This window comes from Sinohyriopsis cumingii, chromosome 6, assembly GCF_028554795.1.
Source record: "Sinohyriopsis cumingii isolate HCF-2022 chromosome 6, ASM2855479v2, whole genome shotgun sequence".
Lineage (NCBI taxonomy): Eukaryota > Metazoa > Mollusca > Bivalvia > Unionida > Unionidae > Sinohyriopsis > Sinohyriopsis cumingii.
The window spans coordinates 39,129,980-39,148,558 of NC_142966.1; the positions used below are offsets into that span (position 1 = coordinate 39,129,980).

The window sequence follows — 18,579 nt, forward strand, 5'->3', positions numbered from 1 at the left end:
CAAATGTATTAAGAAGCCCACTCAACCAATCATGAGTAGACAAAAAAGTTTGTTGATAAATAGCTTGAACAGAGAAGAAAGGTATGGGTATTAACTAAAACAGTGGCTTCCAACCTGGGAGTACATGTACAACTATTAACATGTGTCATGTGGGGGTCTGCACAATCATAGGAAGGGGTCCTCATACTGGGAAAAGTTGGGAACCTTTTGAAATAAATGGCGCATTCTAACTACTATAAAAGTGTACCATGCCAAAAGTAAAAATTCAGTTGAATGTTATATCATGACACTGGAAAGTATCAAGGGTCAGAAAGGTCAGGATTTACTAGTTTTGGATGGATGCACATTTTGGGAGGAAAAACAAATTAAGGAAAAGACAACATGAAAATGTACAGAATACAGAAAGGCATAATGTACAGCTTGTTCAGTCATATGGAAGATGGAATAGTCATCAAGAAGTTGCCACATAACTACGTGCCCGATATCACAGAGATTAAAGTTTAATAAGTTATAGAAGTCCTCAAAGAGCCACAACATCCCAGAATCAATTCATGAAATCAGTTCAACAGCAACAGCAACTGTCAGTGCTTCAATCACTGGGCCAATACCAGTAATTCATAATATGAAAGAACTATACATAGAACAAGACTAGAACATCATACTCCATTACCAAATCCAACCAATCTGCAAGAATTAGTGATTCCAGAATAAAACAAGACTTTGAGAGGCAATACTTTCTTGATGTAAAGGAGTCACCAGTCTTCAAAAGAACACTGATTTTTTAAACACAACTTTATCTGATGTATTAACAGAATCTGAGCTCACTGATATGTAGTTGGAGCATTGAAATCTGCTCCACCATTCTTTGAGCAAATTTACAGCATCCAGACTGGAAAGTACAATGCAGTGATCTCAGTTGCTCTTTTCACTAATAATCAATTCACATCAAAACTCTGTATTGCCTTTTCGCTATTGGCTCATATCAAAACTATGTATGGCCTTTTTGCTATGGGCTCACATCAAAATCATGTATGGCCTTTTTGCTATTGGCTCACATCAAATCTGTGCATGGTCTTTCTGCTATTGGCTCACATCAAAACTCTGTATTGCCTTTTCACTATTGGCTCACATCAAAACTATGTATGTTTTTTTTGCTATTGCCTCACATCAAAACTCTATTGCCTTTTTGCTATTGGCTCACATCAAAACTATGTATGGCCTTTTTGCTATGGGCTCACATCAAAACTATGTATGGCCTTTTTGCTATTGGCTCACATCAAAACTATGTATGGCCTTTTTGCGATTGGCTCACATTAAAACTATGTATTGCCTTTTTGCTATTGATTCACATCAGAACTCTTTTCGTTATCAATTCACATCAAAACTTTACAACTTGTTGTTTTTATTCTTGATTACTCTTGATGATTTTTTATACAAATCTCTGTTTGTTTTCTTTCAGGCCACAGTCAGACCAGCAGGGGCAAATTTTAGCCCTGACAAAACTGTCAGGCTACTGCAGAAGGCAATGAAAGGCCTAGGTATGTTTATTCTCATAAAGACTGTACATATTCGTCTCTGGTGCATGTGCACTCATTAATGTATTTGCATGCATGCATGCATTTGAATGTGCTGGTGGTTGGAATATAAATCTTGCAATCAAAGGTTCAGAAACTGCGTACAAGCTGTTTCAAAACAAAAGTATACTACGTGTACCCAGTTAAAAATATAGATCTCAGTTTAATTCCTTGAACTTTATTCCATACTATTAACTGAGATTTGAACTTCTTAGAGTCCAGAACGGTCAAATGTTAATGCAGGCCAAATATATTTCCCAGTCTGAATGCCCAGTCAGGTAGCCCCAAAAATATATATAAAATGATTGTGTTCAAAATGGAATTTTTTGCAACAGGATGTAGTTGACCATTCAGTTATCCTTCTAGGTATCTTGGGAGTTGGCAGAGTGCCTAAATTATCCTTCTAGGTACCTGGGAGTTGGCAGGGTGCCTAAATTATCCTTCTAAGTACACTGTACCTGGGAGTTGACAGGGTGCCTAAATTATCCTTCTAGGTACCTTGGGAGTTGATAGTGTGCCTAAATTATCCTTCTAGGTACCTTGGGAGTTGACAGGGTGCCTAAATTATCTTTCTAGGTACCTTGGGAGTTGACAGGTTGGCTAAATTATCTCCACATAATTGTTGCATATGAGACAAGTCCAACTGCAAACTGCACAAACCCAGATCTGATAGATCTGGGTCTGTGCAGTTTGTAAGGATTAATCAGTAGATCAGACATCATAAACCCAGATCTGTTGGCACATTATGATATGGCAGATCAGGATCTATGTTGTTTACCATTTGACTTGACTTATAAGCAAGTATATATGGTATATTGTACTTGATCAATCAGATTCATAACTTTCCAGTCATATCACTACAATGTATGCAGAGTGGCATTTTATAGTGATGTCAAGCACTGGGGCATCACACTGCAGACATGTAGATTCATGTCCCACCCAGTCACATTATCCTGACACCAGGCAGACCAGTTCAAACACTAACCTCTTAATGCTGAGTGCCAAGCAAGGCAGCTGCTAGTATCATTTATTAAAGTATTTGTTATGACTCTGCCAGGGTTCGAACCCATGACTTCCTGAATCTGATGCAGACACTCTAACCACTGAAGCCACTGGAGCAGTCATATAATGAAACATGGTCAGGATGACCAACCAGCTGATCAGAACAACAAGGTACCAAGTCTGGTTACCCATAAATTCCTTTACAGGTTTGGGGACTAATCGTTAGACTACAAAACATCATCAGAAAACAAAAGGAAATTGTTCAATTATCTTTTATTTTCTGATCTCAAAAAGATTTTAAAAAATGTGTCAACATGTGCGACACTTGCCATTATCAGGACTAATGGTGATTCTGTGTATTCTATGCTATTAATATATATGATAATGTTATGTATATTTAATTTAATTGTTTGTTTGTTAGCTTTAAAAGAACATATTTTATTACATGCTAGTGTAATTTAACATTGTATGCTGGACTTGACCTTGTCCACAATTGAGCTCATTTCTGCTTGACCTGATTAACTTTTTTTATTTTTTTTATAACATTTTATGTCAACAACTAAAACATAGCTAAATTATTCTCAGTGTTAATAAACGTAGAGAATAATTATGACCTTTATTAATAGAAGAAGGAAATGTGTTGATCTGAGTCATGGTTTGGACTTTCCTAAGTGAATTTTACAGGTTCTGATTTTGTAAACATCAGGATCATTCTAGAGGGTTATTTTCCATTAGGTAATGTTTTTTTATATATAGAAAATGCTAATTGTGACCTGAGGTCAAGTAGAGAACTATATAATCTTGTGATTGTGAGGACTTGGTTATTCGTGCTTTAACTTCTAGCACTTTTTAATTTGTATTATATGTTGTGACCAAGAGTTTTCGGCTGGAATCTTTTTCTGTTCAAATTACTGAATTCAAATGATTATTTTCTCTGGAAATACAAAAGTGCTCTGATAAAACTCTTGGATAAAGACATTCACTGGAATTTATAGTATATTCAAACCTGGAATTATATTTCTGTGATTCAAAAAAGACTGATGACACATCAACACTTCAATAGCTACCACAGACACATCATCAACCTTGGTTTTGGGATTTTTTCTGGACTTTTACTGAATTTTATTCAAGACTTTAAATTACTAGGATTTGTGTCTGTAATTCTTGGATTATTTTGGGATTTAATTCACAATACTGTAAGTTGTTTTTTCTCATTTTCACTTTGTATTCAAGGGAAATAAATACATTTGTTAAATTTTACAAAGCTTGTTGTCTTTTACTCTTTTCTGCTACTCATTTTAAGAGCAAAGACTCGTAACAATAAAACAAAACTGACACATTTTTATCACAGCAGTATCATGCTGTTGCAGTATTTACTGGACAACCAGAAAAATTGGCTAGGCAAACAATTTTTCAGAGTTGGTTGCCAAGAGACGCTCAAGAAATTTCACAATTTTTCTATCTCTAGAATGTATTTTACCTCATCTTTTTGCCTTACTACTTGTATTAATGTGCAATGCTGGTCCCAGGTACTACTGGTATTAATGTGTAATGCTGGTCCCAGGTACAACTGGTAATAATGTTTGATGCTAGTCCCAGGTACTTCTGGTATTAATGTGCATTGCTAGTCCCAGGTACTACTTGTATTAATGTGCATTGCTAGTCCCAGGTACTTCTGGTATTAATGTGCAATGCTAGTCCCTGGTACTTCTGGTATTACTGTGCAATGCTAGTCCAAGGTACTACTTGTATTAATGTGTTATGCTGGTCTCAGGTACTACTGGTATTAATGTGTAATGCTAGTCCAAGGTACTACTGGTATTAATGTGCAATGCTAATCCCTGGTACTTCTGGTATTAATGTGCAATGCTAATCCCTGGTACTTCTGGTATTAATGTGCAATGCTAGTCCAAGGTACTACTGGTATTAATGTGTGATGCTAGTCCCTGGTACTTCTGGTATTAATGTGCAATGCTAGTCCAAGGTACTACTGGTATTAATGTGCAATGCTAGTCCCAGGTACTTCTGGTATTAATGTGCAATGCTAGTCCCAGGTACTACTGGTATTAATGTGCAATGCTAGTCCAAGGTACAACTGGTATTAATGTGCAATGCTAGTCCAAGGTACTACTGGTATTAATGTGCAATGCTAGTCCCAGGTACTACTGGTATTAATGTGCAATGCTAGTCCCAGGTACTACTGGTATTAATGTGCAGTGCTAGTCCCAGGTACTACTGGTATTAATGTGCAATGCTAGTCCCAGGTACTTCTGGTATTAATGTGTAATGCTAGTCCAAGGTACTACTGGTATTAATGTGCAATGCTAGTCCAAGGTACTACTTGTATTAATGTGTAATGCTAGCCCAAGGTACTACTTGTATTAATGTGCAATGCTAGTCCAAGGTACTTCTGGTATTAATGTGTAATGCTAGTCCCAGGTACTACTGGTATTAATGTGCAATGCTAGTCCCAGGTACTTCTGGTATTAATGTGTAATGCTAGTCCAAGGTACTACTGGTATTAATGTGCAATGCTAGTCCAAGGTACTACTGGTATTAATGTGCAATGCTAGTCCCAGGTACTACTGGTATTAATGTGCAATGTTAGTCCCAGGTACTTCTGGTATTAATGTGCAATGCTAGTCCCAGGTACTACTGGTATTAATGTGCATTGCTAGTCCCAGGTACTTCTGGTATTAATGTGTAATGCTAGTCCAAGGTACTACTGGTATTAATGTGCAATGCTAGTCCAAGGTACTTCTGGTATTAATGTGCAATGCTAGTCCCAGGTACTACTGGTATTAATGTGCAATGCTAGTCCCAGGTACTACTGGTATTAATGTGCAATGCTAGTCCCAGGTACTTCTGGTATTAATGTGTAATGCTAGTCCAAGGTACTACTGGTATTAATGTGCAATGCTAGTCCCAGGTACTACTGGTATTAATGTGCAATGTTAGTCCCAGGTACTTCTGGTATTAATGTGTAATGCTAGTCCCAGGTACTACTGGTATTAATGTGCATTGCTAGTCCCAGGTACTTCTGGTATTAATGTGTAATGCTAGTCTAAGGTACTACTGGTATTAATGTGCAATGCTAGTCCAAGGTACTACTGGTATTAATGTGCAATGCTAGTCCCAGGTACTACTGGTATTAATGTGCAATGCTAGTCCCAGGTACTTCTGGTATTAATGTGCAATGCTAGTCCCAGGTACTACTGGTATTAATGTGCAATGCTAGTCCAAGGTACTACTGGTATTAATGTGCAATGCTAGCCCAAGGTACTACTGGTATTAATGTGCAATGCTAGTCCCAGGTACTACTGGTATTAATGTGCAATGCTAGTCCCAGGTACTACTGGTATTAATGTGCAATGCTAGTCCCAGGTACTACTGGTATTAATGTGCAATGCTAGTCCCAGGTACTTCTGGTATTAATGTGCAATGCTAGTCCAAGGTACTACTTGTATTAATGTGTAATGCTAGTCCAAGGTACTACTTGTATTAATGTGCAATGTTAGTCCCAGGTACTTCTGGTATTAATGTGCAATGCTAGTCCCAGGTACTTCTGGTATTACTGTGCAATGCTAGTCCAAGGTACTAGTTTTATTAATGTGCAATGCTAGTCCCAGGCACTACTTGTATTAATGTGTAATGCTACCTCCAGGTATTAATGGTAATTTAAGACCTTTGAACAGTAGAGATTTAATGGAGTGGGATGAAACTCTTCAGTTCTCATATTTTACAAAGATAGGTATTATTTATTTGTGTATTGAAATAGGCTGTATATTTAAATGTGGTGTTTTAAAACAGGTATATAATAATTCACAGTCAAAACTTTGCCAGACAGGGCTGTTGAAATCTTGGGAAACTTAAATTGATACTAATACAGACTCCTTTTTTAAAATTATTTAGAAATGCTTATCTTCTCCCATAATCATTTTGTTGACTTAGATTTATTTAAAGATTAGTATTAGATGATCATAATATATTCTTTTGCAAGCACTGCTGTCACTACAAACACTATAATGAAATTATCTAGAGAAATAATTTATGTGCATTAAAATATTGTATGTTTCAGCAGTTCTGCCTGATCTAAGCTGATGAGCCAGTGTTGTATTAAACTACATTACGTTATTATAAGTACAGTAGGTAAAATTATTTAAAAAGCTGCCACCTGAAAAATTTGTTTTTAGTTTTCAGAATGTCACAAAGTTTACTAAGCCCACAATATTGAGATTCATTTTTTAATTCATCCTTCAAAATGTTGAGTTGAGACTACACATTGGTAATGTCGGTGACCAGTATGGTTTGACCACACTATAGCATAAATAGACCTGTGCATGTGCTGCTGTGTAAAGTTTTGACCATTTGTCATAGAGCATAAGAGCTAAGTATGGGATGGCCTTTGTCCATTGTCAGTGGTCAGACATCCAGTATCTTAAAACCTTGTTAATGATATTCCTCCTGAATGTATCCAGTCATATCAACATGGACTTTCACTAAAAAGACCTTTAATGAAGTCTAGTAAATTCTAAATGAAGTCTAGTCAATCCTAAATGAAGTCTATTTAGTTCTTAATGAAGTCTAGTCAATCCTAAATGAAAATGGTGCCAATCTGACTTCCAGTAAGTACGCCTTCACTTCTCTTACTTACATATGTTGAATTAACGATGTTTTCATCCAACAAGGGCATGTACATCGGTTTTATTCCTGCACAGCAGGATGTTTAAATACTCCTGGAGAAGGAATTAGTGCCTCATCCCCCAGGCATTTATGTGTTCACAGAACACTGTTTAATTCAGCGGTCAGGTCATAGGACTGTTTTTAAGTCCCCAATGACCTGAATGAACGGCACTCCATTAGTGGGAATGAACCCAACAAGCACTCATGTTAAGTAATGAATTTCAGTCTGCCATGACTGAGCATAGGTGTCAACCAAAGTAGTATGTGACGCAAGAGACGATTAATGGTCACCACTATGACTTCACATTGGGACACCTGGCTTTAGACAGATGGAAATTGTTACACATCTCCATCAAATGTATGTATGTCTGAGAGACACGGGAGGCAAGGAACTCAGCAAGCAGGCCACGGATGTTGTGTATGCCCCGAAAAAGCCAGCACGTACTTATTTCAAATCTAGTCCAGTTTTACTAATGGATGATTAAAAAATGCCAATAATGTTTTAGCTGCTTGTGCAATTGTTCAAATTGGTTGTCAGAAATTTTGAAAATTATTTATTCTGAATTTAGTATACAGAGTGTACGTTCAATATACTAATTAAATACCAATCGGTAAAGTCAAAATGACTTATGAATAGTTTGTATCACGCTTAATAAAAATTAGAGAATAAAAATTTTGATGGTGGTAACCAAATGGATCAAATTAGGATACTAAAAAATAGAGATATTATCAAAAGCATTTTGCAGCCAAAATGGAAACTGCATAATTCACTTAGGCAATTGTGGCAGGTAGCTCGACCATTTCCATATGGAGATTCCAGAGGTCATCAGAAGGTAAGGCAGCACCTGGTTTACAGTGCTGCTATTGTCAGTCCACATGAGTAAATCAGTATCACTCTTTAGCCTGAGGGTCCACCCATCCATTGGACTGCTAACATCCCAGCTGGTAGTTTGCTTGCATACTGAAGTGTAATTAGTTTCCTTTTAACATCAGCAGTACCCTCCTCTATTATTCAATAGCAGGAGACTTGTTGATATGCAGGTATTACTAGTCTTCTGTGTTTCTTCTTCCACAATTATGTGGATCCCTGTGTCCGCACATGTATCATGTTTCACATGCACCCACATACCACTCCGTCAAGATACCAGTCAAGGCTCTTATGTTACTCACTCAAGGTCGCCAAAGTGAATGATTCAGCAAAGGCAGCTTTCCAGCAAAATTATTCTGCACTACACCTGGTCATCCCAGGCAAACATATCAGTCCATGTTTGGCTGGTGGCTCATCATTTCATCAGTCTTCATGATATAATACATAGCTGCCATGCAGACGTCAAGATGCAGTGCTCCCTGATGATAACTGGTTAATGTTCTCTTGCTGAATGAAATGACTGAGAGTCTCCTTAAGTTCATGGGATTTGAAGTCAGGACCATTGCTACATCATGGTCTATCTGACTCATTCATTGTTTGGGGCCATTGGTACATCATGGTCTATCTGACTCATTCAAATTGTTTAGGGCCATTGCTACATCATGGTCTATCTGACTCATTCATTGTTTAGGGCCATTGCTACATCATGGTCTACCTGACTCATTCATTGTTGGAGAGCCACATTTTTGTGATCAAATTGTACTACTTTCTCCTTCTTCAGCCTTTGCTCTGGTGCATAACAGAGCAAAGACATTTTTCCACCGAGTCCAGCAGTTATGGCACAGAAAGTGGCCCAATCTGCCAACTTACAGTAGTTGACAATGCTACCATTAGGGTGCGTTTATCTATATTTTTTAATCCAGTTTTGAGGCCATCATTCTCACTACAAACAGGCAAATTCAGCAAGGCACTATGTGACAGGTAATGTATTACTGCTATTGTGTTTTTTTTGAGGGGGGTAACAACATTTTTGATAATGTTACCTGTCACTATTGAAAAACTTGCTTCTCCTTCCACTCTTGTGTCCCACAAGCAATCGGGGTCCAAGAAAGAGAGGATGCTACTGTGCATGTGCCTATGACGGGAATCAGACTTGGGCTGTGTTCTTTCTGTTCTAGACCTCTAGAACATTCCTTCTATGGGAGGATGAAATTTTATAATGTAGATGAGGAATTCCATCCTGGAAAAGGTAAATAAGGCAATTGTGGTTGATACTTATTACATTAATAAAATTACCCCCACTCATTTTCTTTGCAGTATAAGCAGAATTAAAGATATTAGAATTTTACACATAAATAGCATTTTTTGACTTATTCAGTATTTGATTGGATATCTTAGTTTTATTTCATATTTATCAGAGCTTTATTCCATATTTATTTTAGTTTTATTATACACCATATATACTTGTGTAAAGGAACCAGTCCAACTGAAAACTGCACAGACCCAGATCTGTCATCACATAATGCTCCAGCAGATTTGGGTCTGTGCATTTTATTAGGAGTAATCAGTAGAACAAACAACATAGACCCTGATCTGCAGTCTTATTATGCTATGGCAGATCAGGATCTTTGTTGTTTGCAGTTTGACTCGATTTACAAGCAAGTATATATGCTATACAAAGACATAGAGAACTTGTGTCTAATCATCTCCACTGTAAATGCTGTAGGCACGGATGAAAAGGCCATCATTGACATCCTGGCCGGACACAGCAATCGTGAGAGGCAGGAGTTGAAGACTATGTACAAGACATGCTTTGGTCGCGTAAGTCTCAAAGCTTTTTCTAACAGGATATATGGATCACACATGGTTTTCTGTGTACAAACATTTTCTGGGGCCCAAGGATTTGAAGTGGTTCCAAAGTGTTACGTTTACACACAGCAAACAGACTGTGACTGGTAATTTTGCATCATCAGTTACACATACTTTGTACATAATTGATATATATATAAAGAAAGGGTTTTTAAAACTGACACAAATTATATACTCAAGCAGAATGTGCAATTCTGATGTTTGAGTTTGGCTAACATTGTGTGAAGCCTGGTATCACATGCATTGCACATCGTGTGGAACTGTCCAGATGTTTGAGTTTGGCTAATGTTACAAATATTGTGTGAAGCCTGCTATCACATGCATCGCACATCATGTAGAACTGTCCTGATATTTGAGTTTGGCTAATGTTACAAAATCTTGTGTGAAGCCTGCTATCACATGCATCACACATCATGTAGAACTGTCTTGATGTTTGAGTTTGTCTAATGTTACAAAATCTTGTGTGAAGCCTGCTATCACATGCATCACACATCATGTAGAACTGTCTTGATGTTTGAGTTTGGCTAATGTTACAAAATCTTGTGTGAAGCCTGCTATCACATGCATCACACATCATGTAGAACTGTCTTGATGTTTGAGTTTGGCTAACATAACAAAATCTTGTGAAGCCTGCTATCACATACATCATACATCATGTAGAACTGTCTTGATGTTTGAGTTTGGCTAATGTTACAAAATCTTGTGTGAAGCCTGCTATCACATGCATCACACATCATGTAGAACTGTCTTGATGTTTGAGTTTGGCTAACATAACAAAATCTTGTGTGAAGCCTGCTATCACATGCATCACACATCATGTAGAACTGTCCAGATGTTTGAGTTTGGCTAATGTTACAAAATCTTGTGTGAAGCCTGCTATCACATGCATCACACATCATGTAGAACTGTCTTGATGTTTGAGTTTGGCTAACATAACAAAATCTTGTGAAGCCTGCTATCACATACATCACACATCATGTAGAACTGTCTTGATGTTTGAGTTTGGCTAATGTTACAAAATCTTGTGTGAAGCCTGCTATCACATGCATCACACATCATGTAGAACTGTCTTGATGTTTGAGTTTGGCTAACATAACAAAATCTTGTGTGAAGCCTGCTATCACATGCATCACACATCATGTAGAACTGTCCAGATGTTTGAGTTTGGCTAATGTTACAAAATCTTGTGTGAAGCCTGCTATCACATGCATCACACATCATGTAGAACTGTCTTGATGTTTGAGTTTGGCTAATGTTACAAAATCTTGTGTGATTCAGCCTGCTATCTATCACATATATCATACATCATGTAGAACTGTCTTGATGTTTGAGTTTGGCTAATGTTACAAAATCTTGTGTGAAGCCTGCTGTCACATGTATCACACAAGTAGAACTGTCCTGATGCAGGAATGATTCCAACAATAAAATCTGGAGGACCCAATTTGAAGACTTGGGAATTTTTCATCATGTACTCTGCACTTGGGGGAAATTTTAACACACCAATTTATGGTTTCTAATCAGCTAAACCTAGTCACACATAATTTTTGTTCCATTTTTTTTTCTCAGATGCACCTTTGAGCAGATAACAACATTAATTGATTATAAACCAAATTACATGCAGTTATATTTTTTAAACAGATGTGGTGGCAAAAGTTGCTGTTGTTGCATTTTTGGTTTAAGCAATTTTTTTTATAACAAGTCATTAATATGAAACAAATGTGTCTGGTTATTGATCTAACATAATATAAACTAAAGCTATATTATTATAATTCTCTTTGTTACCTACATGTGTTATTAGAATAAAGTACCATATAATCATTAGGCATAATTAGTTTCACATTGAATTAATGTTTATGTTTTAAAGGAAACTCATCTCTGCAGCATATTTACCAGGCAGACACAAAAGTCAACAAACTGGAATATTTAACACAGTTTTGAATTCCATATATTCAATTTTCAATTTTTAAAACAATGTATGATATAGAATGTCATAAAACATGATTTGGTTCGTTAGAAGTAAAGTAGTTGAAAAATCTTTGAGCATCACACACTAGACAAAGCACACACTTGACCAAGCATCACACACTAGACCAAGCATCACACTAGACAAAACATCACACACTAGACCAAGCATCACACTAGACAAAGCATCACACACTAGACCAAGCATCACATTAGACAAAGCATCACACACTAGACCAAGCATCACACACTAGACAAAGTATCACACACTAGACCAAGCATCACACACTAGACAAAGCATCACACACTAGACCAAGCATCACACTAGATAAAGCATCACATACTGGACCAAGCATCACACACTAGACCAAGCATCACATTAGACAAAGCATCACACACTAGACCAAGCATCACACTAGATAAAGCATCACATACTGGACCAAGCATCACACACTAGACCAAGCATCACATTAGACAAAGCATCACACACTAGGCCAAGCATCACACACTAGACAAAGTATCACACACTAGACCAAGCATCACACACTAGACAAAGCATCACACACTAGACCAAGCATCACACTAGACAAAGCATCACACACTAGACCAAGCATCACACTAGATAAAGCATCACATACTGGACCAAGCATCACACACTAGACCAAGCATCACATTAGACAAAGCATCACACACTAGGCCAAGCATCACACACTAGACAAAGCATCACACACTAGACCAAGCATCACACTAGACAAAGCATCACACACTAGACCAAGCATCACACTAGACAAAGCATCACACTCTAGACCAAGCATCACACTAGACAAAGCATCACACTCTAGACCAAGCATCACACACTAGATCAAGCATCACACACTAGACAAAGCATCACACACCGGACAAAGCATCACACATGACAAAGTGTCACACACTAGACAAAGCATCACAAACTAGATCAAGCATCACACACTAGACAAAGCCTCACACACTAGACAAAGCGTGACACACTAAACCAAGCATCACACACTAGACCAAGCATCACACACTAGACATAGCATCACACACTAGACCCAACATCACACACGACAAGGCATAACACACTAGACAAAGCATCACACGCTAAACCAAGCATCACACTAGACAAAGCCTCACACTAGACCAAGCATCACACACTAAAAAATGCATCACATCCTAGACCAAGAACCACGCTAGACAAGGCATAACACACTGGACCAAGCATCACACACTAGACCAAGCATCACACTAGGCAAAGCATCACACACTAGACCAAGCATCACACTAGACAAAACATCACACTGGATCAAGCATCACACACTAGATCAAGCATCAGACACTAGACAAAGCATCACACACTGGACAAAGCATCACACATGACAAAGTATCACACACGAGACAAAGCATCACATACTAGACAAAGCATCAGACACTAGACAAAGCATCACAAACTAAACTAAGCATCACACACTAGACAAAGCATCACACACTAGACAAAGAATCACAAACTAGATCAAGCATCACAAACTAGACAAAGCGTAAGTAAATATCACTAGACAAATCATGACACACTAGATAAAGCATCACACTAGAGCAAACTTCACACTACACTAAGCATCACACACTAGTCCAAAGCATTATGCACTAGACCAAACATCACACACTACACCAAGCATTACACACTAGATAAATCATAACACACTAGACAAAGCATCACACACTAGACCAAGCATCACACTAGACAAAGCATCACACACTAGATCAAGCATCACACTAGACAAAGCATCACACACTAGACCAAGCATCACACTAGACAAAGCATCACACACTAGCAAAACAGCACACACTGGACAAAGCATCACACACTAGATCAAGCATCACACACTAGACCAAGCATGACACACTAGACCAAGCATCAAACTCGACAAAGTATCACAAACTATACCAAGCATCACACTGGACTAAGCATCACACACTAGACCAAGCATCACATTAGACAAAGCATCACACACTGGACAAAACAGCACACACTGGACAAAGCATCACACACTAGACAAAACCTCACACACTAGACCAAATATCACATTAGATAAAGCATCACACACTAAACCAAGAATCACACACACTAGATCAAACTAGATCAAACATCACACACTAGACCAAACTTCACACACTAAACAAAGTATCACACACTAGACCAATTATACATTGGTAGATGAATTTCATGTGATGTGCTGGATATTATCAATTCAAAGCACAAAAGGTATATACTGATCACTATCAACTATCCAGACCTCTAGTCAACAACATTGTCAGATTATGGAAAGAATAAAGATCTGTTGTTATGGCAATGGGGAGCTGACTGATCTCTTGTCAGCTTTTTGACAATGCATTTATGTTGGAGAATATCAGTACTTGATGGTCCATGCTGGCTAAATAGTCACCTTAGAGTCTGTCATTTCACCTAACAGGCCCAAAAGGCAGGTTATTCTGGCAAAATAGTCACCTTGGAGTCTGTCATTTCACCTAAACAGGCCCAAAAGGCAGGTTATTCTGATAAAATAGTCACCTTAAAATCTGTCATTTCACCTAAACAGGACCAAAAGGCAGAATTCCCTTTGCCTTGGATTGATTTCATGACATAAATCACATCCCATTTTCTTTGAACACAATGCATTATTAATTTAAGTGACTTTTGTGACAGTTATCTCCTCAAAGATTAATGTGGAATGATAGTAAAATAAGGATTATGTCCTGTGGTCAATTGTGGTGTTCATATGATTCTGTCTATGGAATTCTTGCTGAATATTTATACTGGAACCTCAAAAAACATTGAAAAATTACATTATACTATAGCATTATCCATCTGCCTATTCATTATTTTGACATTTCACCTGTTCAATAACATTTACTTGTTCAGTATGTAACTTTGTAACGGTTGGAGTGATCCTCATGAAACATGGCCCAAATAATCTGATGATGGAATGGTGTGTCCTATGCAAATAGTCAGGCCTTCCTGTCTCAATGTCAAGGTCACAATAAGAAATTGTAACAGTCTGTGATGTGTATCCATGTCCTGGGAACTTGAACAAAGTCAAGATATTGTAAGTTTTATGTTCCCACTTTGGAACACCAGAGTGGTCTTTACACCCTCTATTTGAGCCACTGACTTCGAATAATCACAGCAGAAACTATTACCTTGTGATTATTTCTGTTAGGAGTACCAATAATTAGATTCCATTAATCCAAAATATTTCAAATCTGTTTTTTGAAACATTAGCCTAATAAATGTGCAGGAGTGCACATGCACAGGTGTCTTCACACCAGAATTGTCATTTCTTCACATCTAAGTTGTCATGCCTTCACACCAAATTTGTCATGTCTTCACACCAAAGTGATCATCTCTTCATACCAAAATTGTCATGTCTTCACACCACAGTGATCATGTCTTCATATCACAGTGGTCATGTCTTCACACCAAAGTTGTTATATATTCACACCAAAGTGGTCATGTCTTCACACCAAAGGGATCATGTGTACACACCAGAGTTGTCATGTCTTCACACCAAAGTTGTCATGTCTTCACACCAAAGTTTTCATGTCTTCACACCAAATTGTCATGTCTTCACACCACGATGATCATGTCTTCACATCACAGTGTTCATGTCTTCACACCAAAGTTGTTATATATTCACACCGAAGTGGTCATGTCTTCACACCAAAGGAATCATGTGTACACAACAGTTGTCATGTCTTCACACCAAAGTGTTCATGTCTTCACACCAAAGTTTTCACGTCTTCACATCAAAATTGTCATCTATTCACACCAAAGTGGTCATGTCATCACACCACAGTGGTCATGTATTTACACCAAAGGAGTATTTACACCAAAGTGATCATGTCTTCACACCACTGAGATCATGTCTTCACACCACTAAGATCATGTATTCACACCATTGTGGATGTTTATTCAATTCATAATGATCACTGATGTTACAGGTGTGTAACTTCATTTTTACAACTGCATGCTTAAGTGGTTATTTTAAAAATGAATGTGAATGTATTGTTGAATTTTTGGAAAATGAAAAAAAATTCTTGTGGCATCCGACTAATATTTTTTATTACCAATTTTAATTATGGAGAGGATATTTGATTGAAATGAGTGAATAACAGATATACATTATTTCACTGAAATGAGTGAATAACAGGTATAATGTATTTCATTAAAATGAGTGAATAACAGATATAATGTATTTCATTAAAATGAGTCAAGGGCACAGCAAAAAGGGAAAGTAATTACATGACTTGTATTGATGTCCAAAGTAGATTTTGAACCACTGAAGATATTTTAATGACTGTTCAAATAAAATATTCTTGGGACCCAGGGAAGGCATTGTCATTGTGAAGTAGTCATCCATTGATGTAGTTTACAATTTTGTATCATTTTCATATTAACTATTAGATTAATGAGCATGGTATTACCGGTATACCAGTTTACCACAGTAGTGGTACATACTATGGTACTTTTTCACTGTACCAGTATGTTGGTAGTTTCCATCAGTAATGAAAATACAAAACTTTCCGAGTAGTCTTGTTACAATTTAGTGATATTTACATCATGTTTCCATTTTTCATAACAAAATAATTTAAAAGTTTAAAAAAAACAGTGGCATTGGTGACAAAATAATTTTAAATATGACAAATATAATATATATTTATGATTCTTTAATCAAATGTTTGACTCATATCACATATGACAACATTATATCTAAATGGGATGTTGTGGAAGATGTTCCTGGCTGTTGGAAAAGTTTTGGATTTAGCTTTAAAAAATTAAAAAATAATTCTTAGTTATTTACTAATGTCTGTCATTCTTTTATATACATGCATTCCTTTATATACATGCATTCCATTATATACATGCATTCCTTTAAATACATGCATTCCATTATATACATACATTCCTTTAACATGCATTCCTTTGTATACATGCATTCCTTTGTAAGACTGCAAATATACCTAAGATATTGAGGAGAACACTGTTTTCTGTCTCAGCACTTCCTATTTTGTCTTATCTCTCTAATGATAGCACCATGTTTTTCAGTGTTACAGCTTTGAGATTGCAACTTATACAACTATAATTTAACATACACATGGCAGATCCAATTCTACTGTTACATGATTTCACGGAGGAGGATGCAATTTTCTTTTGAGCTGAGATATTTTGTTCTTTTATTCTACCCGCCCCCCCCCCCACTCATCCAGGGCCTGGATAGGAGAAAAGTACAGTGTTTGGTTCAAATCAGTGTGATGTCCAGTCACCATGAAGTTAAACTGGTGTTACTTCAGATTATTGTAATTACTGAACACATCTATGTAATCACTGAACACATCTGTGTAATTACTGAACACATCTGTGTAATTACTGAACACATCTATGTAATCACTGAACACATCTGTGTAATTACTGAACACATCTATGTAATCACTGAACACATCTGTGTAATTACTGAACACATCTATGTAATCACTGAACACATCTGTGTAATCTCCATCTTCCTGGTCTTATAAAGCCCCTTTCTTTGAGCAGATGCTACCCTGTGCCTCAAGGTCAAGGCCACAGAAAAGCAAAATCTTACTCATTGACCTCTACCCATGTATCAATATAACTTTTCAACTGAGTGAAAGTCTTTTAATGAAACTTTAGTCTGTTATATATATTTATGTGACAGTGTGATTTGTGCTTGCAGTCATGCCTTAGTCTCATGATCAGCCCGGTGAAAACAATGACTAATTCAAGTTGCTATGTTTCCTTATGAAGGCTATAACTTTTCAACTCGGTATATGTTTACTTATCATATAATGATCCAGGCTGAAAGGTGATGTCATTAACAGGATACAGTCGCATAATGGGTCCTGTTATCTTGTGCTATTTGTGATATACTGTTGTCTTTTTCTCATGTTATTAAAAAATATTTTATAGTTGTGTGTGTTTGTGTGTATTTGTCATACTTAGATTGATATGCATGTGGCAGAGCACTTGCTAAGGACCTAAATTGAGGGCTTCATCTTGAGGTTCAAACACTTTTCTCATGCTCGGGCAAATATTTGCACATGGCAAATCATGTATATTCCGATTCGATTATCTCTATAAATCGGAAATTTTAATCAATCAATAATCTCAAAAAATAAAAAGAATTAACAAATTCTGTATATTTTTAATATAAATGTATGCAGTCAACATTAGTATGCATCATATTGTGACCTTTGACCCACTGGATTGCAATAATACACAAGACAGATGACAAACCAGGTACAAGGAAGCCAATCAGTTCAAAGTAAAGGAGGCAGATGGATTTGGATCACCAGTTAAAATCAATTGTTGGATATTAGAACATGTAATATATTTAGTTATAAAAATCTCATTCAGCAATTTATCTTTACTGGTCTTTATCATAAAAGAAAAGAAGAATCCCATAAAATATAGAATAACTGAACAAAGATGAATGGTAAAGTTAAAGTAAGTGATTTTACAAATGAAAATTATGTCTGTAATTATCTATTTCCCATGTAGTATCATTGCAAAATTACATTTTCTTTTGATTC

General features: G+C 36.9%; 1 protein-coding gene across 2 annotated transcripts in view; it reads left to right on the forward strand.

Moving 5' to 3' along the window:
* Nucleotides 1-18,579, forward strand: part of LOC149796748 (annexin A5-like) — a 47,553-nt gene that overhangs the window by 9,652 nt on the left and 19,322 nt on the right. For both annotated transcript variants that reach the window (XM_089961397.1, XM_089961398.1), the window contains exons 2-3: nucleotides 1,460-1,538; nucleotides 9,854-9,948. In XM_089961397.1, coding sequence (XP_089817523.1) covers nucleotides 1,460-1,538; nucleotides 9,854-9,948 — 174 coding nt within the window. The remainder of the gene's footprint in view (nucleotides 1-1,459; nucleotides 1,539-9,853; nucleotides 9,949-18,579) is intronic.